Source organism: Stegostoma tigrinum, chromosome 12, assembly GCF_030684315.1.
Source record: "Stegostoma tigrinum isolate sSteTig4 chromosome 12, sSteTig4.hap1, whole genome shotgun sequence".
Classification (NCBI taxonomy): domain Eukaryota; kingdom Metazoa; phylum Chordata; class Chondrichthyes; order Orectolobiformes; family Stegostomatidae; genus Stegostoma; species Stegostoma tigrinum.
Genome location: NC_081365.1, coordinates 31,570,227 through 31,597,036, shown reverse-complemented (window position 1 = coordinate 31,597,036; position 26,810 = coordinate 31,570,227). Strand labels below are relative to the sequence as shown.

The 26,810-nt window shown below is 40.2% G+C and overlaps 1 protein-coding gene across 3 annotated transcripts in view; it reads left to right on the top strand.

Annotated features, from left to right (window-relative positions):
- The first annotated feature begins 13,761 nt into the window (after positions 1-13,761).
- The window catches only part of cblb (Cbl proto-oncogene B, E3 ubiquitin protein ligase), a 160,977-nt gene continuing 147,928 nt past the window's right edge, over positions 13,762-26,810 (top strand). Inside the window, exon 1 of one of the 3 annotated variants that reach the window (XM_059650264.1) lies at positions 13,762-14,771. In XM_059650264.1, coding sequence (XP_059506247.1) covers positions 14,377-14,771 — 395 coding nt within the window. In that variant the 5' untranslated portion in view covers positions 13,762-14,376. The remainder of the gene's footprint in view (positions 14,772-26,810) is intronic. The other 2 variants (XM_059650262.1, XM_059650263.1) reach the window with 2 other exon arrangements.

The window sequence follows — 26,810 nt, the reverse complement described above, 5'->3', positions numbered from 1 at the left end:
GTTGCTGAGTATGGAAGGTTTGAGTTATAAGGAAAAGTTGGGCACGCTAAGGCAATTTTCAGTGGAGTGTGGGAGTTTGACAGGCAACCTTATAAATGCTTATAAACTAATGAGGTGTTTAGATAGAGTTAATGGTAGTTGTCTTTTCCCTAGGATGAGGGATTTCCAGACTAGGAAACACATTTTTAAGATAAGAGAAAGATTTTTAAAAAAACGAGGGGCAATTTTTTTTTTACAGACAATGGTTTACAATTGGAATGAACTTCCTGAGGAAGTGGTGAATATGGGTATAGTTACAAAGTTTAAAAGAGATTTGGACAAGAACATGAATAGGAAAGGTTTGGAAGGATATGGGCCAGGAGCAGGCAGATGTGATTAGTTTAGTTTGGGATTATGTTTGCACGGACTGGTTTGACTGAAGTGTCTATTTCTGGGCCGTATGCCTCAGTGTCCCTAAATTACTTAGAGGAGGAAATAACATAGCTGTATCAGGGAAACGCTAGGTAAAAACATATGAACAGGAGCAGGATTAGTGTATTTAGCTTTTTGAGCTACTTCACCACTCAATAAGAGCATGTGGGAAAGGAACAGAAGGATATGGTGACAGTGAGGTGAAGTAAGTGGGAGAAGGTTTGTATTGTTTTGATCCTGGTCGGGACAAGTACTGAAGAAAGCAAAACAGCACATTTTAGTAAGTGACTTTAATCACAAGGTTTAAAGTTAAAACAAAAGAAGTTTAATGACAGCAACACCAAATGTAAAAATTCATCACTCATGATTCATTAAAATCAGTAACTTATAACCTGAACTGAACTTCTTCTATCCACCAAGGTGGAATACAACCATTTACAAAAATCAGCTGAGGAAACTGCTCAGGGTGAAGGAACAGCCGACATTGAGCATAACATACGTATCAATAATGTTAAAATCCAATTTCTGTTCAAACAATTGGATTTACATTCCAATAGTCAAACACTTACCAAAAATTGGAAGCTTGGTCATAATAACAATGATAATCGGTTGATCCAAGTATTGTTTTGAAGATTTGTTTAAGGGTTGAGGTTTCAAACCTCTTTCAAAAATTTCCTTTCATTTACTTCTGGCAAGATTGTCTCTTTAAATCTCTTTCAACTGTCCAATGGGCTTGAGTTCCCCAATTAACACAGGTCGGTTAAGTGTACAAAGCATATTCATTTCAGGTCAGACTTCTCCTGAGCTAATATTCCTTACCTTTGGGATTTTTCAGCTGAAATGCTCTCCTCAGCTTGGCTAAATGAGAATTCAACTTACTGTTCTTAGAATTCTTTAGTTATTTGATTTTTTTTGCCAACACACAGTTTCAATTGAACTTAAATGAACTTGGCTGAAAGAGATATTTCCTCACCCTAACGAGCTAAACTCTCAAAATAAACTGCTGAACAGAAAAATCTCCAAAGCCTACTCACTCCTACAAGTAATTTGCTGACCTTATTTTTAAAAAATTGTTCCTCTCACAGGCAACTTGATCACATTTACTGTAAATCTGTGGCTGTTTACCAGATAATAGATTTTGCTGAAATCTAGCATTTAAAGGCACTGCTTAACCCTCACAACATATATTTCTTCCACAAAAGTTCATGGGCTTTCGTGACATGGAATATAAATAACAGCATGGGCCCCTGTTAGCCTGCTTTTATTCTTTCAATTCTATGTAATAGCTAACGAAGTGGACTTTAAAGTGTAGTTCCTACAGTATTGCAAAGTGCGAATTATAGCAATCAATATATGAACAGCAAGTTCCTAAAAAGAACAGAGTGATAATGAATGTTCGAACTTTTGTAAAGTTAAATGATATCTAACTATTGGCCAAGGACAGGGGGAAGAATACTGATCCTCTTCTTGCAATATTGTCTCAATGCTGCACATCAGCCTAGACTTTGTGCACAAGTCTCTGAAGTGGAACTTCAACTCTCAATGTTCTAACTTAGGGGAAACATTACTACCACTTTGTCACAGTTGGCATGAGATATATATTTATCTCAATAGTATCATGGGATAGAGCAAAAACAGAAGCTGATGGAATTGCTCAGTAGGTGTGCCAGCATCTGTGAAGAAAAAAAATCAGAGTTAACGATTCGGATCTGGTGACCCTTGCTCAGCACTGACGGTAGCTGGGAAAATGTCATTTTCCCAGGTAAGGACAGAGAGGAATAGAGCTGAGGCCTTTGCTGAGTTCAGAACATTCAGCATCGGAGAATGGAAGGTTAGGAGGTATGGTGAATACCCGACAGGAGGTGGGGTTGGGAGAGGGGATGGGGTTGGGGGGCCCCATTTTATGGAGGCCTTAGAAAACATAAAGGTGTATAAATCTCTGGGAACTGATCAAATGTATCCTAGGACATTGTGGAATGTTAGGGAGGAAATTGCATTGTCCCGAGCAGAAATATTTGTCTCATCTATAACATTGGGTGATGTGCCAGAGGACTGAATGGTGGCTAATGTTGTGCCTTGATTTAGGAAAGTCTGTAAGGAGAAGGCTGGGAACTATCAGGGGCAGTACAGTGGCTCAGTGGTTAGCACTGCAACCTCACAGTGCCAGGGACCTGGGTTCGATTCCAGCCTCAGGTAACTGTCTGTGTGGAGTTTACACATTCTCCCCATATCTGCGTGGTTTCGTCCGGGTGCTCTGGTTTCCTCCCACGGTCCAAAGATGTGCAAGCTAGGTGGACTGGCCATGATAAATTGCCTGTGGTGTTCAGGGGTGTGGGGGTTATAGGGGGATGGGTCTGGGTGGGATGCTCCAAAGGAGCAGTGTGGACTTGTTGCACCAATTGGCCTGTTTCCACACTGTAGGTAATCTAATCTATCAATCTGTGAGTCTGACATTGGTGGTGGGTAATTTGGTGGGGATGATTCTGAAAGATAGGGCTTACATTTGGAGAGGCAAGGACTGATTAGGGATAGTCAGCATGGTTTTGCACAAGACAAATCCTGTCTCACAAACTTGATCAGGTTTTTTGAGGAAGAAACCAAAAAGATTGAAGAAAGCAGAGTGGTAGACATTATTCACATGGACTTTAGTAAAGTCTTTGACAGCGTTCCACATGATGAACCAATTAGTAAAGTGAGATCATTTGGGATTCAGGGTGAGGCTGTCAGTTAGATACAAAATTGGCTTGATGGTAGCAGATAAAGGGCGTTGGTGATGGGTTGTTTTTCTGACATGGAGGCCTGCGACCAGTGGTGTCGCACAGGGATTGGAGCCGGGTCCACCTTTGTATGACATTTATATCAAGGATTTGGATAAGAATATAGGAGGCATGATTGGTAGGTTTGTGAATGACACCAAAATTTGTGGCGTAGTGGACAGTGAAGAAGGTTATCCACAAAGAAATCTTGATCAATTAGATCAATGGGCTGAGGAGTGGCAGATGGAGTTTAATTTGAAGAAATGTAATGTATTTCACTTTGGCAAAACAAAAAAGGGCAGGACTTAAACAAGTAACGGTAGGGCTCCAGGTTGTATTGTTGAATAGAGAGATCCAAGGGTTCAGATACATAATTCTTCGAAATTTGCATCACTTGTAGGGTGGTTAAGAAGGCATTTAGCAAGCTTGCCTTCATTGCTCAAACCTTTGGGTATAGGGGTTGGGATGTCAGATTGAGGTTGTCCGGGACATTGGGGAGGCATCTTCAGGAGTACTGTGTACAGTTCAGGTGACCCTGCTTTAGGGCTGATGTGACTAAATAGGATGGGGTTCAGAAAAGATTTACCAGGATGTTGCTGGAAATAGAGGGTTTGAGTTATAAAAATAGGCTGGGTAGGGTAGGAGAGAACAAGGGGTAGAACTGGATGAACACAGCAGGCCGAGCAGGAAAGCTGATGTTTTGGGCCTAGACCCTTCATCAGAAAACTTTTAAGATGATGGTTCTAGGCCCAAAACTTCAGCTTTCCTGCTCCTAAGATGCTGCTTGGCCCGTTGTGTTCATCCAGCTCTACACCTTGTTATCTCAGATTCTCCAGCATCGGCAGTTCCTATTATCTCTGGGTAGGGTAGGACTTTTTTTTAGTAGAATGTAGGAGGTTTGTAGAATTTACAAGCTTAATCATAGATTATAGAGGTCCATTAATTCATGAAGGGCATAGAAAAGGTGAACAGCAAGGATCTCTTCCCTAGGATGGGAGATCCAAACTGGGCATACATTTTTTAGGTGAAGGGAAAAAATTTTAGAAAGGACATTAAAGACAACTTTTTTACGCAGAGAATGGTTCGAGCATGGAATGAACTGCCAGAGGAAGTGGTGAATGCAGGTACAGTTATAACATTTAAAGACATTTGGATAAGTACATGATTAGGAAAGGTTTAGAGGGATATGGGCCAAATGAAGGTGTGGGAATCTTTTAGCTTAGGAGCATGGTAGGTGTGCACAAGTTGGACCAAAGGGTCTGTTTCTGTGCTATATGACTTTATTATATCTCGCATGAGAATAGAGGAACAGCATCTCATATTTTGCTTGGGAAGTCTGCAGCCCAAGGGTATCAATGTGGACTTCACAAGCTTCAATATCTCCCCTCCCCCGACCACATGTCAAAACCAGCCCAGCTCGTCCCCACCTCCCTAACCAGTCCTCCCACCTCAAGCCCCACACCCATCCCCTCCTTGACCTGTCAGTCCTCCCTGGGCTGACCTATCCCCTCCCTAACACCCCACCTACATTTACTTTCACTGGCTCTAACCCCACCTCTTTGAACTGTCTGTCTCCTCTCACCCTATCTTCTCCTTTATCCATCTTCTATCCGCCTCCCCCGTCTCCCTATTTATTTCAGAACCCCCTTCCCCTCCCCCATTTCCGAAGAAGGGTCCCGACCCAAAACGTCAAGCTTTCCTGCTCCTCTGATGCTACTTGGCTCACTGTGTTCATCCAGCTTCACACCGTGTTAACTGCTTTTTTTGACTTCTTTAAATAATGTTAGATGCTAATATATATTGTTGAAAGTAGCTTTTATGGTCCAGTGTGGCATTCATAGATGCTCTATTACCACAGCTACAGCATACATTCCAGAGATGATTCAGCCAGTCTGGTAATCAGCCAATCAAAAGGCTCATTGAGACCATGACTCATTACTGAGAAGACACATCCAGCCAGTCATTGACCCAAATCTTTAGTGTGTGGGAGACTGTACTGAAAAGGGCTGACATAGTGCAATGACATTCTATTTAAATCTTGCCAAACATTATAAGGTTGTGAAATGTTTAAATTACAATTATACTGTTATTGAGATGGATGATTATTCAGGAATATATTTCCCTATTTACTTGTCCACTTTTCCTTTCCTGTCCTGCAATTTAGCTAACTTTATCTTTCCTGTGATGATGAAATTACTTTTTCTGCAAATGAAATGAAGTATGCATACTTAGATATTCTGTGGCTAGCTTTCATCTTCAAGCCAAACTGGACTGGGGATGTCCAGTTGTTTTGGTTGTGGGCCACATGTATAGCAAGGAATATTGCTTATAAATTTACACAAGACCAGTCAGTGAATAAAACATTCAAGCTTTTAAGAGCCAGATACATTCAGAATTGTACGTATAAGCCACATGTGGAACATTGGTTGGACAGGTCTAGAATGGATCAAAATTCATAAAGCAGCAACTAAGGAAAACTGATTAATGCTGGGACTCTTCAGACAGTTCATGTCTCTTTAGTATGTTACAATACCAGACCAAAGCAGCAATTTTGTTACAATCTGGCTGGAGACCAGTAATCCTTATTTTAAAAGTAAGAAATACTACTGCCTCTGAGATCCAGAGGCCTTAAAAGAAAATAAGGCCACAAGACGCAGTCGTTTTGAACAAATAATAATAAATTTTCCGATACAACATTAGAATAATAATCTACAGTGTTCAAGAACATGCGACTTATTTCTAAAACCAAGAATTAATGTTGTATATATGGCTAATAGACACTGATCAAAAAAATCTAAAAAGTGTACATCAGATAACAAGGGCAATTAAGACAGATCCCAAAGATTTCAATAATTCCACTCAGATGTTAATGACATATTGGTCATCAAATCGTAAAATTCACAAGTGATTATGATTCTTCACTTTTGAAGTCTGGCCTTGAAACTTCCTCTCAAGTATCATCATAGACTGTTTTGACAATTGGTCTCCTTTGCTAGGTTTATGCTCCCCTAGATTCCAAAACTACACTTCTGCTCTTCACTGACAGCTAGCTGCGCCAAGCTAGTTCTGCCTCTGCACTTCCCCAAGCTCCAATCTTAGTCTACTACATTAGGCAAATGCAGCTTCCGAAATTTCAACCCCAATCTCTCAGTTGTATTTAACTATTAATGCTTGCAGGCTTCTACTGAGCAACTCATGGCTTCCTTAATAAAGAGCAAATTATCTTTCCACCTTCTCAGGTCCCTAAGAGCCCTGACTTCAACATGTCACTGCTCATTAGAACATAGAACAGTACAGCACAGTACAGGCCCTTCAGCCCACGATGTTGTGCCGAACTTCTGCCCTAAACCTAAGGTCTATCTAAACTCCACCCCTACCTTATACTATCATCCATATGCCTATCTAATAGCCGCTTAAATGCCCCTAATGAGGCCGACTCCTCTAACCACTCCTGCAATGCATTTCACACCCCTACCACTATCTGAGTAAACATCCTACCTCTAATATCTCCCCCCACTCACTTTAAAACTATGCCCCCTCATAATAGCTACCTCCACCCTCAAAGTGTCTCTGGCTGTCCACTCTATCTATACCTCTGATCATTCTGTACACTTCTATCGTCGTTCTAAAGAGAAAAGCCCTCACTCTCTCAACCTTTCCTCGTAAGACCTTCCCTCCATTCTAGGCAGCATCCTGGTAAATCTCCTCTGCACCTTTTCCAATGCTTCCACATCTTTCTTGTAATGAGGCGACCAGAACTGGACACAATACTCCAGATGTGGCCTAATCAGGCTTTTGTATAGCTGGAGCATAACTTCACGGCTCTTGAACTCAATCCCTCTATTAATGAAAGCTAACTCACCATACCCCTTCTTAACAACTCTATCCACCTGGGTGGCAGCTTTCAGGGAACTGTGGACATGAACCTCAAGGTCCCTCTGCTCCTCCACACTGCCAAGAATCTGTTAACCCTATATTCTGCTTTCAAGTTTGTCCTTCCAAAATGAATTACTTCACATTTTTCAGGGTTAAACTCCATCTGCCACTCCTCAGCCCAGCGCTGCATCCTATCAATGTCTCTTTGTAACCTAGAACAGCCCTCTGCACTGTCCACAAAGTGACCCACCTTTGTATCGTCTGCGAACTTGCTAATCTACCCTTCCACTCCTTCATCCAAATCATTTACAAAGATCTCAAATAGAAGGGGACCCAGAACAGATCCTTGTGGTACACCACTCGTAACGGAGCACCACGCTGAATATTTTCCATCCACTACCACCTTTGTCTTCTTTGGGTCAGCCAATTCTGAATCCAATCTGCCACATTCCCCCCACTCGTGGTACACCACTCGTAACGGAGCACCACGCTGAATATTTTCCATCCACTACCACCTTTGTCTTCTTTGGGTCAGCTAATTCTGAATCCAATCTGCCACATTCCCCCCCATGCCTCCTTACCTTCTGCACGAGCCTACCATGGGAACCTTAATATATGCCTTACTTAAATCATGTATACCACATCCACCGCTCTACCTTCATCCACGTGTTTGGTTGCCTCTTCAAAGAATTCAATAAGGTTTGTGAGGCATGATCTCCCCCTCACAAATCCATGCTGACTATCACAAATCAAACTGTGCCTTTCCAAGTGATCATAAATCCTATCTCTAAGTCAATTCCTAGAACTTCTTCCAGATTGGTTCTAACAGCACAAAGCTATCCAACTGCTCTTGATTCCTCACTGACTCCCCAAACAGAATCTTCACAGCTCAATTGCATTTAAAGAAGTACAGTTGACTGCAGAACTTCTAATGTGGAGTCAGCTTCATCTCCCTCTCCCTCTCTGCTTAATTGTACCTATTGAAAACTTTGTAATAAGCATCTCCTCTGTTGCTGGAAGAATTGAATGTTACACCTATCAACTCTTGGAACTGATTGTGCACTGAATGTTACAAATGGGAGATTGCTGGCTTCCCCAGGATATTAAAAAAAGGATACCAATAGAGGATTTCATTTAAAATGTTGCAATTTGTCATACTAATTATTATTTTGGTCACTTTGCTTGCTGCCATTTCTAGAATTAATCAATATCCTCCTTTTAAGTTGGTGATGAGTATCTCAGGGTTAGTAATTACTTTAATAATAAGCAAATAAATAGGTGCCCCTGCTGTTTGTACTTTATTTTAATTATTATTGCAGATAACATTTGTGCCAAATTATTTGTACCCGAGACTTGGAAACAGCAACATACAGATCTCCCACTGACTGCCTTCAAAAAAAACAGTTTGGTTAGTTGATGTTGTCAAATGGAAAATATGTAGCATTCAACTAAAATGCCTTGAAGGCTCAAATGACATAAAAATAGGTCTGCTGTTTGGTAAAACTAAAGGTACTGACAAAACTGTTGTCTGTAAAGGTATTTGTTTAATTCATGTTAATGACTGTTTTGTCCAGGTATATGTTTTGCTCTTGGGTGCATCATGGAAAAGAGCAGGGGAGTGGAAATTGCTTCCACTCTATGATATGTAACCAGATCGGTGAATGAGTCAGACCTTTCAATTCATTCAACTGTCGTCAGTCTGTTACCTGTTGAGTGTTCATTCTTTCTTTGTCCTCATAGACATATGTAATGGATTAATTTATTTCATTTTGAGTATAAGGCTGCAAGCAGTGTATAGCAAATATGCTTTCAAATTGTAAACATATCGATGCACATTGCCTTTTGGATAAACTAAATCTAGGAGGAATCTGACGCATACATAATACTGAAAGACTTGCATGGTATTCTGATGCATGATGATCTTTTCCAAAATAATTTCAATACCAGTCACTTGGTAATACTACCAAATGAATGTAAACAATTTTTTCGTAAAATGATATAAATTTTCAATTACCTGTACTATCCATTTCTAATTGTAATAAATAATGTGACTGCCTATTGATTGAATATGCAAAGATTAATAAATTTATAATGATCACTTTTTGGCTGTATTCTATTTTATTGTTTTTTTCCTCTCTGTTTAAAATGTGAACTCCAAATGTGATTTGAGTTTAAATTTGACTGAATATGGGATATTCTTCCAATGCAACCTCAGCAGGTGATTAACAAAGGTTGGATTCCTTTCCACACAGACAGGGGAAAAAAAAATCAAATTGTGAACACTTAAAGCAAAGCCGAAAGGAGCCAATCTAGAAATCAGAAATAAAAACTGAAAATATTAGAGCCACTTAGCACACTCCACAGATTCTGTCTTACCTGCAGGCTATTTCTAACACTTTTTTTGCTTTCATTTTGGAATAAGCCAATTATACTGAAGCCAATATAAATCTACTCTGAATGATTTTTAGCAATGTGTTGATTGAAAGTGAGGTACCACAGCTATAACGTCAAAGAAAACTGGAAGCATCACTCCAAAGAGAAATCAGTATCCAAAGCCTAATAAGAAGCCACTTTCAATTAATGTATTTCTAAATACACATGACAATGGGATAATAGTGCTCTTTATAGCTAGTCATCAAATGTGACAAAAGGATTAAATATGCACAATGTTCATTGAAATGCATATCTATGCTGGATGCTATGGCGATTTCTACTTCAAGAAACCATATATTCCATATCAAACATCACATTTTAAGAAAAAACAAATCCATTTCACTTTATTCCTTCCTAAAAGACATCTAACTTTTTCATGGTTAAATTTTCTCTACTCGATAACTAACAATTATTCATTTGTGGGTCAAGGTTGGCAGCAGGTTATTCAACATGCAAGGAACCACAACCATCAAAACAATTGACTATTGTGTCCAGGTATACGTTTTGCTCTTATGCATCATAGAAAAGAGCAGAATTTTAAATAATGCAATAACAATGTAGGAATATGGAAATGCGAATTAAGCTATGTTCTGAATTCAAGCAGATTGTTTTATCCTCATTTAGAACCAGATACTCTTTTGTTTGCTCGAAGATTGAATAATAGAATGCTTATAATGTAGGAGGAGAACATTTGGTCCATCATATATGAGCTGACCCTTTGCAGGAGCAATTCACTAACTCTCGAACTAAGAGCTGTTCCAGTTCATTTTGTATTCTTTTAAATGTGCAGGAGTTGACTGCAATTAATGATAACTGAATAGTGCAACCAAGTACCCTTGGTCGCATTACATCCAGATTCATCCTTGGAGTAATCAAAGCAAATGATTATATATACTGGTTCCAGCTACTGATTTTAATGACTGCACCAGGTTTATAAATGGAAATTAATAAATGATTGGTTCTATAAGTTTTTGGACTACATTTTCCTCAGAGGTTGCTTTGTCTGACATTTTAGTTTGTGACTGAACCAACCCCTATTAAGAACAGAAAGTGATCACTGACTCTCAGTCACAATCAGATTAGTTAATCTCAACCTGATAGCATTGAAAGAAAGATTTGCATTCACATAGCACTGTTTTTGCAACTGCAGGAGATCCCAAACTGCTTTTCAATCAGTGAAGTACTTTGGAAATGTAGTTGCAGTTGTATGTTGGGAAATTTGCAGCATTCAATTTGTACACAGCAAACTTTCTCTTCACCTGACAAAGGAGCAGTGTTTCGAAAGCTTGTGATTTCAAATAAACCTCGTTTTGTGGGATTTCTGACTTTTTCTCCAAACAGCATTGCAATAATGGTCAGTTTTTTGGAACATAAGGGACAAATATTTTTCAAGGCACTGGAGATAACTTCCTTGTTTTTTTTTGCAAAGTGTTGTTGGATCTTTTAAGCCCATTTGAAAGAGCAGAGAAGCATTGATTTGACATAATGTCCATAAGAAAGATGGCACTTCCGACAATGTAGAATTCCATTACTAGTGAACTGAGTTATCAGTCATAATTTTTGTGCTAAAGCTCTGGACTGGGACTTGAACCCACAACCTGGTAATTCTGTCAATGCAGCATTCCCTCACTGCTGTATTAGAGTGTTAGCCTTAATGGCTGCAACAACGTCTGACTCATTCAATCCATTGAGCTACTCCTGACAAAAGTTGGCCTCAGTATTTATATTATCAAGAAAAGTAGTACTCCTATCTAAAATCTAAATCCTCCATGATCTTTCCCTACTTGGCATCCAAAGTAACATTACTTACTCATGTGTATCCCTCTCCAAGGTCCATCACTGATAGCAAAATAATATTTGGTCATTTGCCTTACTGTATATAATTCAATTTAAAAACTCTTCAACTTCTACTTCAATGTTGCCCTTCTTTACTTTCCTAATGTTTTACAAACTTCTGCACCACATATCCTTTCTGCTACAACACAGAAGGAGGCCATTTAGCCTGTCAAGTCTGTGCAGTTCTCTGCAAAAACAACATAGCTTTTCATGTTTGCTGACACTTTCCTACAGCCCTGCAAATTTTTATCTCTTTGGACATATGTCTGATTTCCTTTTGAAAGGCTCAATCGTACCTCAGTTTACCACATTGTCAGGTAGTGCTTTCCAGATTCTAATCAATTTCGGTGTAAAACTGCTTTCCCACATGTCAATTTTAACCAGATTACATCTGCGTCCTCTGACCCTTGACCCTCCCATCAATGGGAAGACTTCTTCTCCATCATAGAGTCACAGAGATACACAGCTCAGAAACAGACCCTTCGGTCCAACTCATCTGTGCCAAGCAGCTATCCCATATAAATCTAGCCCCAACCCCTGAGTGAAAAAGTGGCCCCTTTTACATCTTTCTCCTTTCACCTGAAACTTATGCTCTCTACTTTTGGGCTCTCCCACCCAGGGGAAAAGGCCTTGCCTATTTACCATATCCCTCACGATTCCCTCCAACATATTGCCCACAACTGATGTCAGGCTCACCAATCCTTCCTTTAAGTTCCCTGTCTTTTCCTGCCCTCCTTTCTTAAATAGTGGCACAACATCTGCCAACTTCCAGTCTTCCAGCATCTTACCTGCAGCTAGTCCCTCTGATTTTGGACACTTATAAATAATTGTTCTCTTAAATCTTCTCTCCTTGAAGGAGAACACCAAATTTGCTCATGTAACCACATAAATTCCTCATCCCTGGAGCCATTCTTATAAATCTATTGTGCACACTATCTGATCTTTCACATCCTTTCTAAAGTACAGTTCCCTGAATTTCTCACAATACTGTATTTGGGGCAAAAAGTGACATTTTGTACTGCTTCAATGTAACTTCCTTGTTTTGCTACTGTACATATGTGTAAGAAGTCCAAGCACGGTATAGAGGGACACAGACCATATGCAGGCAGGTGGGATCCATCTAGAATAGCAACATGGTCAGTGTAGATATAGTGGGACAAAGAGCCTGTTATTTCCCATACACTTTTCAGTCATTTTCTCAGCCTGCAATACAGCCTTCAACAATTTCAGCATACATGCCCCCAAGTCATTCTGTTCCTGCAATGCCTTTATAATTACATTCTGTTTACACTAGCTCTCCTTTTTCCTCACTATCAAAATATGTCTATTATCTCACCGTTTTCTGCCACTTAACTTTCACCTACTTTTCACTGACCATTTCCTCCAGCAGTATATGACTTCTTGAAATCTATCAGTATTTTTATCGAAGTTCAGAATCCTTACATTTTCTGTAACTTAAAATGCAGGACACCATATAATAATTTCTAAGTCATGGTTCTTAATATAAAATCAGGAAAGTCATTGGTCCTTGTATCAACTCAATTATTTTGCTGTACTGTATTTCCATTGTAAACCTTAGTCCAAACTCCTGAATAACCATTCATTTTGGTCTGTATTCCATCATTGTCAACTTTGTATTCATTCTGGCATTGTTCCTTTAAGTTTTACTGAAAAAACAAGTTTTTTGTTAGGAAATTGTGGACGAAGAGGTGGAGGGCGGAAGCGCAGAGTTGGTTTTACCTGCAACTACTTTGAAGAATTTGATTTAAAAAAACTCTCCTTTTATGTCTGCATTTCTCTTTAAAATCAAAAAGGATCGGAAACAAAAATGCAATCTCGCACTTTTTTTGGTTCAGCAGTAAAAGGGGATCAGTTGCATACATTTTCCTCTCCCTACAACATGAGTGCACCAGTCATGACCAAAGGGGGTTTAAACTTCCCGCCTGAGTGGGGCATTGGCCCAGCGCCAAACCAAAAAGCCCCGCCCGCCTTTGTTTACAATCCCACTCATCCTCCCGTTACTCCGCTCTTGTGTAAATAAGAAGATCCACCTTCCAGGTTTTTGCTGTTGGAGTCCACATTTAAAGGCCTCCATGCTCAGACATGGCTTCATCAAAGGCTTAAGATAAAAAGACTAGCACTGCAGATCACCTTTAGCAGCTGGAGCATAGGCAAAGCTAAGCACCGCAACTGCAAACTCCCAGGATCTGGGAGACTGATTGATCCTCAATGAGCAGGCGTGAGCGGGTCACGGTTCCAGCCACCTTCCATTGGCTAAGGGTGGCTGCACCTACCCAATGACAGCTCTCAATCGCCGATTCCCGCTTTTAACGTCACCGATTGGTCAAACGTTTCCACCCCTGTTTCCTGATTAGTCAGTCAAAACACCAATAGGAGCTGCCCTTGGCCTGTTTTTCTCTCCGCCCCAACTTCGTTCCAACAGATCTAGATACTCATTGGCTTCACGACGCTGTCCAGCCGGGAGGCCTGCATTGGAATGGATATTGGTGACTGAAGGGGTGAGACGGCGAGTGAGAGGGGCTGGAGGCGGGCCTCGCGTTATAATTGGTGTATTGTTTTGTCAGTTATCCGGATGGGTGGATCCGTAACTCCGAGTGACACAGCCGGCTGTCAGTTAAGCGTATTCCTCATCCTGATTGGCAAAGCTAGCCGTCAGTCAGGCCGGGATACCGCCCCTCCGCCGTGTTTTCTCGCTGGGGGAGGAGAAGGTGGGTGGTAGTTTGTGTTTGTGTGGAGTCGCAGTTCCTTTGGGCTTGGTTCCTTCTCCGGGCCTTTTAAAATAAACCTCACACCAAATACACACAGCCCAACTCTCTCCTTCGTCTCTCAGACCGAACACAGCCGGCACATGCTGCAGTTAGTTAGAAATTCGGGCTGAAGCCGCTCCGACTCTTGCTTCCCGAGATCGACACTGTTTTCTGAGGGAGCGAAAGGTTGTGCCGATATATTTTTTAAACAAAAGTAAGAGAGGAGGGAGGAACAACAACAACAACAACAAAAAAAGAGAGACTGAAACACAAAGTCCAGAAGGGGGTCTCGGAACATGGCGGCGGCGCCGAGGAATCCACGTAGCAACGTGAAAAAGGGTCGGATCCTGGGGCTGATCGACGCTATCCAGGACGCGGTGGGGCCACCGAAACAGGCGGCCGACAAGCGCATGGTGGAGAAGACCTGGAAGCTGATGGACAAAGTGGTGAGGCTGTGCCAGAACTCCAAGTTGCAGCTGAAAAACAGCCCCCCGTACATCTTGGACATCCTGCCGGACACTTACCAGCACCTCCGGCTCATCCTGTCCAAGTACGAGGACCGAATGCAGGTCCTGAGCGAGAACGAGTACTTCAAGATCTACATTGATAGCCTGATGAAGAAATCCAAGCGGGCCATCAGGCTGTTCAAGGAAGGCAAAGAAAGGATGTATGAGGAGCAGTCTCAGGATAGGTAAACAAACAGCATTAAGACATTAATTTTATTAACATCCCCCCCCCCCCCGCCTGACGTTGACCGTTTCATGTTGTCCGTGTCTTTCTCCTTTACCTTTCGATGCAAGCCAGCATGAAACTTTTAAAGTATTTGTAAACACTAAGACATGGAATATTTCTTTTCACAATGTCTGACATTCTACTGTTTTCCGCGTAGGTGTATTTTAATAATCAAAATATCTTAAACGAGTGTGTTCCCACAGTCCGCGTGAAGAAGTTGCATAGTCAAGAGTTTCACCACGAATACGGCTTTGACCTTTAAAATCATGACTTTCTTATTAAAGCTAACGGAACTGGAGTTATTCTGGATAAGTTATTGAGTTGGGTATTACGAAATACAATTGAACTCCTGTAAATAGAAATCTCCAAAGAGCCAATTCAAAATGGGCATAATCTAAAGTACAGCGATAAAATTAGTTGAACTGAGCAAGAAACCAAATCCAACCGGGTCTTCTTTGTTCCCCTTTGTTATGATTTTTGGAAAGGATATATATGGAAACCTGTTCTATTGACTGTAGAATTTCCTGGTAATCAGCTGCAAAGTGTAGTAACGTCATGGTAGTTAAATACTGAGCGTCATCGTACAGGAACACACACTACACTGGTCGGAGGTTGATCTCAAGTACTGCTAGCACAAACCTAAATAAGCCCACTCTCATAAAAGAAAGGAATTGTTATGCAACGGCACTTACAGGAATGATTCTGACTCGTGGTTTCCGTTGACTTGTTGTTAATTGAACTTGTTCTTTGTGGCCTGATGTCACCCGAACTGTTAAACTGAGATTTGTACTCTATAGACTGTTGATTTGCTGTTTTATTGCTGCGTGTTGGTTTAGTAACTTTGCAATTAAGAGAATAAAGTGAAATACAAGAGTATCACTTTGTTCCCCCGCCCAAATTACACAACTTGGCCTAAATGCGGAGGTGATGCTTGTACAACTGGAGTTAGCAGCATTTCATATTCAAGTTGTCATTAAGGCAATTGCATATAGTAGAAAGAATGCAAAACCCTTATTTTGCCATTGCCAACTTGGCTTAGTATGTAACATTTTTCTCAGCCTTTTCTCTGAGTCAGAAGATCATGTGTTCAAGCCCTCACAATTATAACATATGATTGAAGCTGATAGTTTAGACTGTTGCATTGTTGGAGTTGACATCTCTTCAGTGAGGCATTAAGTTAAACCTCCATGGGGAGGAGATAAAAGATTCTATTGCAGATTTTTTTAAGGAAAACAACTGGGAGTTATGATTCAGTCACTGTTCAACCAAGACCATGGAAATATGGATTATCTAGTCTTCAGGAACAAAAACTTAGTTGCTGGAAATGCTCAGCAGGTCTGGCAGCATCTGTGAAGGAGAAAACAGAGTTACCGTTTTGGGTCTGGTGACCCTTGCTCAGAACTGGAATTCTGAGCAAGGGTCAGTGGACTCGAAACGGTAACTCTTTTCTCCTTCACAGATGCTGCCAGAACTGCTGAGCTTTTCCAGCAACTAAGTTTTTGTTCCTGGTTTACAGCATCTGCAGCTCTTTTGGTTTTTATCTAGTCTCCAGCCTCATTTTGCAAAATGCCCCACAAACAATATGTTTGTTCAAATAAAGTAGTTGTGATTACACTTCAGAAGTAATTCAGCACCTGTGAAATAAATGATTTTGGTCATCCTAAAATTTTGAATGCCATCACATGGTTGCACAATCTTTCTCTTCATCATTTTGCCTGATAACTGGCTTAATAGACTACATTTTAAATTGAGAAATACTAACAAATGGTGATAACAAGGTGTAGAGCTGGGTGAACACTGCAGGCCGAGCAGGAAGGCTGACGTTTCGGGCCTAGACCCTCTTTTGTCATGCAGACAGCTGAGATGTAATATGAAGATGCGATCTTTGGTGAAAAGCTTCAAGTTTGAAAAACCTGTTGATTGAAGACAAAAGGGAAGACTGAATTAGGTATGAAGCTGTGGAGATCTGATGTACTGGAATAGAAGGCAGTGTAACTCAAATAATTTTTGGCAAGGCTTGAGTGAACTTTGAAGTAGCAGTAGATCCTGAAACTAAACTTGCAGGCCTGTATACAAGAAAATATTTCAGGAGTGAACTGTCATCTGAATAGATTAGCCTCTCTCATCACATTGCAGCATTTTAATAAATATTACATAAAAAAGGAGATAATCAAATTTGTTAAATGATGTATTGGCTACATGTATATGGTTTCTATATGTATCTGTTTGTACTCATTTAAAATATTCGACCAAAATTTGTGATCTGTTAGTTTTATTCAGGTTTTTTGTAATAATGGAGTTCTAGTTATGCACAGCTTTCAAACTCTTTATCTCCAAATATGGAAAATAAATGATTTCCTGTGTCTAACTTGCACTTGGATATCTGGTTATACTGCTTCAGAAGCATAGGTAGAAATTGGAAAAGGAAAGATAAACATTCTTGTTCTTTTTGCTGAGAAGTGTATTATTAAAATGTCTTGTTCATGTCGCACTTTACATTTGAAAGAGCAAGAATAGCAGTGGCATGGAAAATCTACTGCTGTAATTAGCTTGAATTTAATCAACACCTAAAATCAAAACATCTGGCAGCAACAGTTCATCTTTATTTAATGTAGATTGTCTTTGGATTCCTGCTGAATGACAGATTCACGTACAGGAAAGAGGAAATGCACAATTTAAGCAAACAGTCTAAAATAAACCTCTGTCCTGTAGCAAACTTTAGTACAGCTTGGTGGGGGTGGGGAGCGGGAGTGGAGAGAGAGAGAGGGAAAAGGATATAATAAAAAGTAAAAGAGTCCTTTACCCTTCAGACAAATTCAAAAGATAATATGTTTTGAAATTGGTGATAAATCTTTGAATTTGAGGTATACCCATTAAAATAAAGGAAATCTAATGTATACCAGACAGAATCCACTTTTTTTTTTACCCATAATATGGCCCCAAGTAAAGGATGTTATTACCAAGCGGATGTAGTCATTATGAGTTGTACTGCTGACAGTCAGATGTGAATTGCCTGAAAGAAATGCATCCTCCTGAAGTTTGGATGATTAGCTTTAGACGTTTCCCAAATGTTTTATGAGGAATGCATCCAGAATGCCTATATTTTTATTGCCCTTGAGAGCGCAGTACAAGGAAAACTGTGCCAATTTAAGCGCATATTGTCCAGCAGTATTTGAAAATATTGTCATTATTTAATAATTTGCAAATCGGGCAGAATTTTATGTAAAAGTAGAACATTGAATTTCAGTGCCACTAAATTTTGTTACATGTTGAGATGCCAAGCAACAATGTGTTTGTGATTACTCTGAGGAGTATTGCAGAACAGACCAATGCAATATGTCTTTACGATTCTCCACAGTCACTTCAAATAGACCAATGTGCCCTATAGAAGCATGTGCACAGGAGTTGGGTGTGCAGAATGGTGTATGGGAGTTTGTGGGTGGGACAGACGAAAGTTTTGTTAAGCTAATGCAACTCTGCTTTCTAAGAAGTTAGGAACAGGAATAGGCTGTTCTGCCCCTCAAGTCTGTTCGCCCATTTACCATTCATTGAAATCGTGGCAGATATATGGCTTAACTCTGTGTACCTACCTTTGGCCCTTATCCCTTAATACCTTTTGCCTAACAATTTTATCTGTCTCAGATAAAATTTAATGACTGAGCATCCACTGCCGCTGTAGCATCTACCACCCTTTGTATTCTTGCATACCTTGTTGTGCTTCCTCCAAAGCCAATATGGCCTTCAAAAGATGTGGTACCTCGATTTTGCTGTCTGTACTCCAAGTGGGGTCTTACCAGGATTTTATATAATTGCAGCACAATTTCTGCACCCTAATACTTTATTTCTCTTGATATATAAAGTTCAGCATTCCATTAGCTTTCTTGATTATTTTCTAACATTGTCTTGCCCTTGCACTAGAGAGCAGAAAAAGGCATAGTAACTCCACTCAATTGCACTAATATCCACTTCTCCCAGTCAAATAAACTGCAAACGGAAACTGAGAATAATATAGATTAGAAACTCTACATGAGGTCAGAAGTTAAGTCAGGTGGGCCACGAATATCCTTCAGGGTATATTGCAGATACTGCTGTATGCCGTAAGATGCTTTCAATTTAGAGTGACGGCTTGGGAAAGCTTTGGTCTCTAGTTTTTTTTCAGGTTTATTTTAAATACCTGGTGCTGTTTTACATCAGGCATCAGGAAGAAGCAGAATTAATGCATCTGTCAGAAGTTTCAAAACCTGACAGGGCAGGGTCACTTGGGCTGTTTCTGTTTTCGAAGATGGCAGAATAGCGTTTTGTCGACTTTGCTTTTCCAATGTCAATAACTTGTATTGATATAGCACCCTGGCCCACAAGGACATCTTGGTATGTTTCACGTTAAGGAAAATAAAGGACGCAATAAATTACATTCTCCTAAGTTGATGTGCAGAACAGTTTTGAAGCATTTTGAACATATAATACTCCATATCAGAAGGCTGTCTTTCATCCTGCCCTGTGTATGAAACTGAAATGCTTTCTGTTACGAAAGAAATATGAACTAAGCAGGAACCAGGAAAATATAATTGCCTAAGTCTTTGAACTTTGTGCACAATGAAATTTGTGAAATCTGCGTTCTGTTTTATAATGTCTTGCCAATGACACTCACATCCCATGAATGAGTGAATTTTAAAAAAATGTTCTCCATCTGGGTTTTGCACTTTCAAGTGTGGAGTTGTTAAAATCAGGTTACCAGTTTAAACAGTGCTACCAGGTGTTATATTCACTTATAAATTTTTTTAATTGTCTGTCTGGATGTGTCACAACACACCTCTGTGACCATCATGTCCTGAGGTGGATCTTGAACCTAGATCTGGTCCAGCTACCATTGTCCCATAAGACCCTATGTTATAATTTATATTTGTGGATAGAGTGCATAGAAAATTTGTATGTGGTCACTTTGTATATATTTGTGTAGGCTGAAAATGAGAAACAAATTGGCGCACAAAATCTAATTAATGCTATTTCTCTTTGCCCACACACTGGATGTATCACGTGGATCTTTTGAATTTCAGTGGGTGTGTGGAACTTGGAGACTGTAATCAAGGAATCCTTCCCTTCAGTTTAAAAAAAGGAAAAGAAAACAGATGATAACATTTTGATTAACAAACTAGACACTACAACCATGTGCAAGGGATTGACAGATGATTTGCAGCTGATGATGAACCCAGAAGGCAGCTCTAGTTAGCTTGACACTTGATCAGGACATTGACATAATACCCCTATGATACCAGGCTTGCCGAGAATGTATTGATGATAGAAGATCGTAGATGTTTCTCTGACAGGGAAAGTGTTCAGAGGAAATGCGTGTGCAAACTGTAGGGCTTGCTGTAAGGGACTTGGCTGTTCTTGATAGTGGTTCAGGACCATTCTCCTAACTCATAGTGGGCCAGTTAACTTCATGAGTACCTAGGTTTCAATGTTGCACTCCACTGAAGAAGTCAATGACCAGTTCTGCGAGGAACTTGATGCTGTTTTTAGCAGAATTCCTAATTCAGAATGACCTTACCTATGGAGGGATTTTAGTGCAAGAGTGGACATTCATCATGAAGCAAGGCCTTTCTGCCTCAGACATTGTAACTTGGGGAAAAATCAATGAGAATGAATAGAGACCACTTCACCATCATGAGCTTTGTTCCAAACTGCTGCTTTGCGAACCAGCATGTCACTTGATGTCTGGAAGGTATTTACTTATCAACCTGTTCAGAGATGTTAATGCAGACCTCTGAAACAGGTGGGAGTTGAACCCAGGCCTTCTGGTCCAGAGATCATGACACTGCTACTACATCATGAGGACCTTTACTAGGTGCCTGAAAAAATTAAAACTGGGGATTGGCATCATATGGATCTGATCATCACCATATATGACTCTGAACAACATCTCTGCACAAGCAGTTGCCATAGCACTGACTAAAACTGATTCTTGCTAGCACCAGGATTAGGATGCAATTCTCAAAGGTTTTTTTCACTCAGTGAAAAAATGCAATTCTTGCATCACCATCACCTTTGCAGTTTATCCAGATTCAAAAGAAAACAACAATTTTTTGACTTTGTAGAACAGGCTCTCAGTCCAATACAGAGTGCAGAAATGAAATCAAATGTACTTTGAGACATCATCTATAGTACTGCATTCTAAACGTATGAGAAGCAAGAGCTGAAAAACGGTAACTAGTTTGGGACTAGTATCGCTACGATGAAATGTGTAATTGAAGATAATTATTCTACACTGATTAATCCAGCAGGTGACTGTCACAAAGCTGTCATATCATTGGATCTGCGAACCAGTTTCCAAGGCTAATATTGGGATAGGGATTCAAATCCCACCATGATAAATTTGAAATCAGTTTAAAACATATAGTCTTGAATTCGAAGCCAGCCTTGCCATGTAACCACTGTTAATTATTGTAAAACTCCACCTGGTTCACTGATGGCCTTTTTAGTGAAGGAAGTCTGTCATCCCTCACTGGTCTATATTCACAGCAATGTGGTTGACTCTTAACTGCCCTCTGGACATTTAGATATGGACAATTTAAAAACAAAAATGACAAGTACAAGTAAGAGGACTCTTAAATGAGTTATGTGCTCCTTTTAAAGTTGAACAGACAGACTGCTAGATACACCAGTCCCAACTAGTATCAACTTTGTCAAGTATCCTCCAGCAAAAGAACTGCAAGCATACAACTGAAAGAATAAAAAAAAATGCAGCAGGTCCGTCAACATAGAAAACAGCTCTTTCGAAAACAAATATAGGGAGCAGTCATCGCTGACTTGAATGAATAGTTGCATAGATCAGTGGAACACTGCTTTTGAGTTATGCTTTTATGAGAACATGGTCACTGACGAAGCTCTGGACACCGTTGAAAGCCTCCCCTCATGACAGAACTGGATGTTGAACCCATAGTGAAAAAGTTCAGCCAGACTGTTGACTTATTTGCCCATGGTAAAGTTTGAGATATTGATGCTAAACGATCTGAACTCATAAACATAAGAAACGGGAAGACCTGCAGTATCTGCTGGAGGGAGGGGAATGTGCTTAAGAATATGTATAGTGCTATGACAATGACCCTGTACAAGAATGAGTGATTACAGTGATTGCAGCATCGTGGAAAAAATATTTGCCAGATGCCTGATCCTGGCTGAATGCATTTATCTTGAGTCCCAGTGAGTCTTCAAAACTTGAAGATCTGCAGTTGACATGTGCTGAACAGAGAAAAGTTGAAGGAGATGCTGTGAATGAGATAGGCTAAAATGTAATGCCTTCATCGATTCTTGTAAAGCATCGGACCATTGTTGTTACTTGTATTCACTGTTACCCATATCAAACTTGTTTGCCCTCTGCTAAATTTACTACTATGGCTTCAGTAAACTGGTGTTAAATTTTGCTCTCAGTATGTGATGGTCTGATTTAGGGACAGTCAATTGAACTTGATGCACTTAACATGTAAAAATATCTTTTTTTTTAAAAAACATTGCTATTTTTGGCTGTAGCAAGTGAAACTGGTCCAGAATATGAAGCTACGTGTGTCAAGGTAACCCCTGCAGACTCCCAACTTTAATTGACTGTTCATGTTCTTCAGTGTTGATTATTGAAGCTCATGAAATTTTGAATTTTTTTTAAAATTTGCAGGATATGGGCCTTGCCGGCTAAGCCATACTTTGTTGCCCATCCTTAATTGCCCAGAGGGCAGTTTAGAGTCAACCACATTGCTGTAGGTCAGACCTAGTGATAATGGCAGTCATTAATGAGACAGCTATCTTTTTCCAACGATAATCAGTATCTGCTTAATTCCAGATTATGTCGGTTTTTTTTAAAATTGAGTTCAGATTCTACCATTGCACAGCAATGAACTGTTTGTAAAAACACTGTGCAAATTCTACTTTACTGGAACTATTCTGGTCTCTCAAACAATTTAATGCATCACTTCTCAGAAGTGACTGTCTTCAATACATGTTATATTTCATTGAATTATGTGGAGCTTTCATCACTAACTGATTATTTGGCCTCACTGTCAACAACCATCCTTTCAACATACTTTATGCTGTTCTGTTCTTTTTATACTTCATGCTCCACTAGATTCCCTTTAAATGCAGCTGACTTATTAGTATCCTTCTCAGTGTTGTCGATCTTACTTTCGTATTTAGGATTGTGATACTGAGGACAAGGCACTTGTAGGTTTGACTGCAGTTTAAATGGGATCTTTGCAAGTGGAAGAGTCCAGAAGGATTCTGATGTCAGCTTTATTTGCCAATATGATTAGATTTGTGAATTTAAAATGGAATGACAGGACAGCATAAAGCTGAACTTGGCAAATTATGTTGTCATCCAAAAATGTCAGAGGAACACTTTAAATAATAGCTCGTGCAGAAGCTTTTTTGATTTTGTTGAATAGCTCCAATTTTATGCTGATCTAAACTTCAACAGGAGGAAGAGGAGGAGGAGGAAGAGGAGGAGGCTAATGATTTAATGCAGTTCTAATCTCTGATCGAACAAAATTTACTTAAAATAGGTCAATGCTGTTGATACAATATAAATTGATTTGTATCAATTTTCTGTCCCATTTGGGCTTTGACATAGGCCAGTACAGACAGTAGAAAATATGACTGTTGAGATGCAGAAGATGTAGTTGGACAAGAACCAAGAATCTGCTATTGTGTACACAGTGTTAAAGTCACATGTGGAGGCTATTGAGACTTAAACTTCAGTGCTTTTTTTCTGTGCAAAAATAAATATTTTAGTTGTTCAGAGATCCAATGTTCTAGTTGGTCAGAATGGAACTCGTTTCTCATTTTTGGGTTTATACCATAAATGTCATTGCTTCAAGGTGGATGATTTTGTTCAGAATAAACACTGAATCTCATGACTCTGGAAAGCACTATTGTGCTCTGTCCTGTTCTTGTTTTGCCAGCAGTAGTGTGGAAATTTTGACAAGTGTTGGTTGAATATTGTTGGTACAATATTACATGAATTCCTGTGGCATCATTAGATGTCTGTTACATTGTGGGTTTCCATCTGTAACAACGTTGTCACTTGGTGAAATCTTAAATGGAATATGTTGAGGTTGACTAATGTGACCTTTTTGCTGTAAAATCATTTTACTCTAATCTTAAGGTAAATTGCTTTTTAGCAGAGCATTTTTCTGAAATGATTACCTTTCATGTCTGAAAAAGCATGCATATCCTATGCATTTTTTCTTTTCTGAACTGTGCCCAAGCAAGGATAAATGACCCAAATTTAGGAGTGAATAATACTGGTTTTTGTTTTGGGAGAGGAAAGATGGAAATGATAAACTTTTGATGTAAATTAGAGGCCTTTGAAAAGGTTAACAAAACAGTTGACTTATCTGTGGATTTTGTGTTCTCCTGCTGTCCTATGTTACTAGTGACCCTGAGTAATGGTGAATTGCTCTGAACACTTAAGCTCGATCTTGTGTCATTTCATACCTCAGCTTTGACAAATTGTATTGTACTTAAGATGCTTTTCCTTCACATGGCTCCATCCAACCCAGTTTTACTTGTCTAGCTTCTGAGAGCTATTTGCTTTTCCTCTCTGTGTTGCTTATATTAGGATAAAGTTTTATGGGTAATGGTATTTAGAGTCATACAGCATGGCAACAGTCCCTTATGCCCCGTCTGGTCCATGCTGACTGTGGTGCCTACTCAGCTAATTCCAGTTGCCCGCATTTGGTCTGTATCAAAGAACAAAGAAAATTACAGTACAGGAACAGGCCCTTCGGCCCTCCCAGCCTGTACCAATGTGCTGCCCATCGCTACGAAAACCCCCTACCCTTCCAGGGACCATATTCCCCCCCCCCGCCATTCCCAACCTAGTCATATATTTGTCAAGACGCCCATTAAAAGCCACTATAATATCTGCTACCACTACCTCCCCCGGCAGCAAGTTTCAGGCACCCACCAACCTCTGTGTAAAAAAAAAACTTGCTTCATACATCACGTTTAAACCTCACACCTCACACACCTTAAACCCATGGCCACTGGTAAGTGACTCTTCCACACTGGAAAAAAGCTTCTGACTGTCCACTCGGTCTATGCCCTTCATAATCTAGTAGACCTCTATCAGGCCATCCCTCAACCTTTCTCATTCCAGTGAGAACAACCCAACTTTCTCCAACCTCTCTTCCATAGCTAATGCCCTCCATACCAGGCAACATCCTGGTAAATCTTTTCTGTACCCTCTCCAAAGCCACAACATCCTTCTGGTGGTGTGGTGACCAAAATTGAACACAAATTCCAAATGCAGCCTAACTAAGGTTCTATAAAGTTGCGACGTTACCTGCCAGTTTTTAAACTCAGTGCTCCAGCTTATGAAGGGAAGCATGCTGTGTACCTTTTCTGATTACCTTTTCCACTGCATTGCCACTTTTTGACCTGTGTATCTGTACACCCAGATCCCATTGCCTATCAATCCTCTTAGGGGTTCTTCTAAACCCTTCCTATCCATGTACCTATCCAAATATTTTTAAATGTTGCTTCAACCGCTTTGTCTGGCAGCCTATTTCACATGCGTAACAATGTCTGCATGGGTAAGTTGCCTGTGCGGTCCTTCTTAAATCTTTCCCCTGTACCTTAAAACTACGCCTTCTAGTTCTTATTTCCCATCCCTGGGGAAAAAAGACTAAATGTATTCAACCTGTCTGAGGCCCTCGTGATTTTATACACCTCCAGGTAAGGTCACCCTCTCATGCTTCTACATCCTAAGGAATAAAGTCCTATCCTGCCCAACCTCTCCCGACTAGTCCTGGCAACATCCTTCTAAATCTTCTTTGCACAATTTCCAGTTTAAATCTGTCTTTGCTGTAAGATGGTGACCAAAACCATGCACAATACTCCAAGTGTGGCCTCATCAATGACTTCTACAACTGTAGCATAGCGTCCCAACTCCTATACTCATGTCTCGACCAATGATGGCCAGCATGCTAAATGTCTTCTTTACAACTCTGTCTACCTGTAACACGGCTTCAATGAATTATGTGCTTGTACCCCTAGGTCCCTCTGTTCCACAACACTCTTCAGGGCCTTACCATTTGCTGTCTAAGTTCTACCATGGTTTGACTATCCAAAGTACAACTCCTCACACTTATCTGTATGGAATTGAATTTGCTGATCCTCAGCCCACTTCCCCATCTGATCAAGATCCTTCTGTAATTTTTGATAACCTTCCTTGTTATCAATGTTACTTCCTAATTTTGTATCATCCGCAAACTTACTAATCGTGCCTTATACGTTCACACCCACATTATTTATGTAAATAACAAAGGTCCCAGCACCGATTCCTGTGGCATACCATTAGTCACAGGCCTACAATCTGAGAAACAACCTTCAAACATCACCCTCTGCTACCTACCATTAAGCCAATTTTGAATCCAATTAGCTAGCTGTCTCTGGATCCCATGTGATCTAGCCTTTGAGTAACCTGCTGTGCAGAACGTTATCAAAGGCTTTGCAAAAGCCTACACAGACAACATCCACAGCCCTACCCTCATCTGTCCGCTTGGTTAACTCTTCAAAAAGCTTTTAGCCACCCTCCAGTCTTCTGAAATTTCACCAATAGCTAAAGATGAAGCAACAATCTCTGCAAGGGCCTCTGCAATTTCTTCCCTAGCCTCCCACAACATCTGAGGATGGACTTGATCAGGCCCGGGAGATTTATCCACCTTAATGTACTTCAAGGCTGCAGACACCTCTCTGGTAATATATATGTAGTGCAAAACATCCCTACTTGTTTCCCTTATTCCCTCACATCTATGATTCTCTCTTCATTCTCCTCATTCACTGAGGAGAAATACCCATTAAAAATCTCCCCCATCTCCTGTGGCTCCACACACAGATGGTCATGCTGATCTTTAACAGGACCTATTCTCTCCCGGGCCATCCTTTTACTCAATTCAGCTGTAGAACCTCTTGGGATTATCTTTAACCTTATCTGCCAGACCCATCTTAT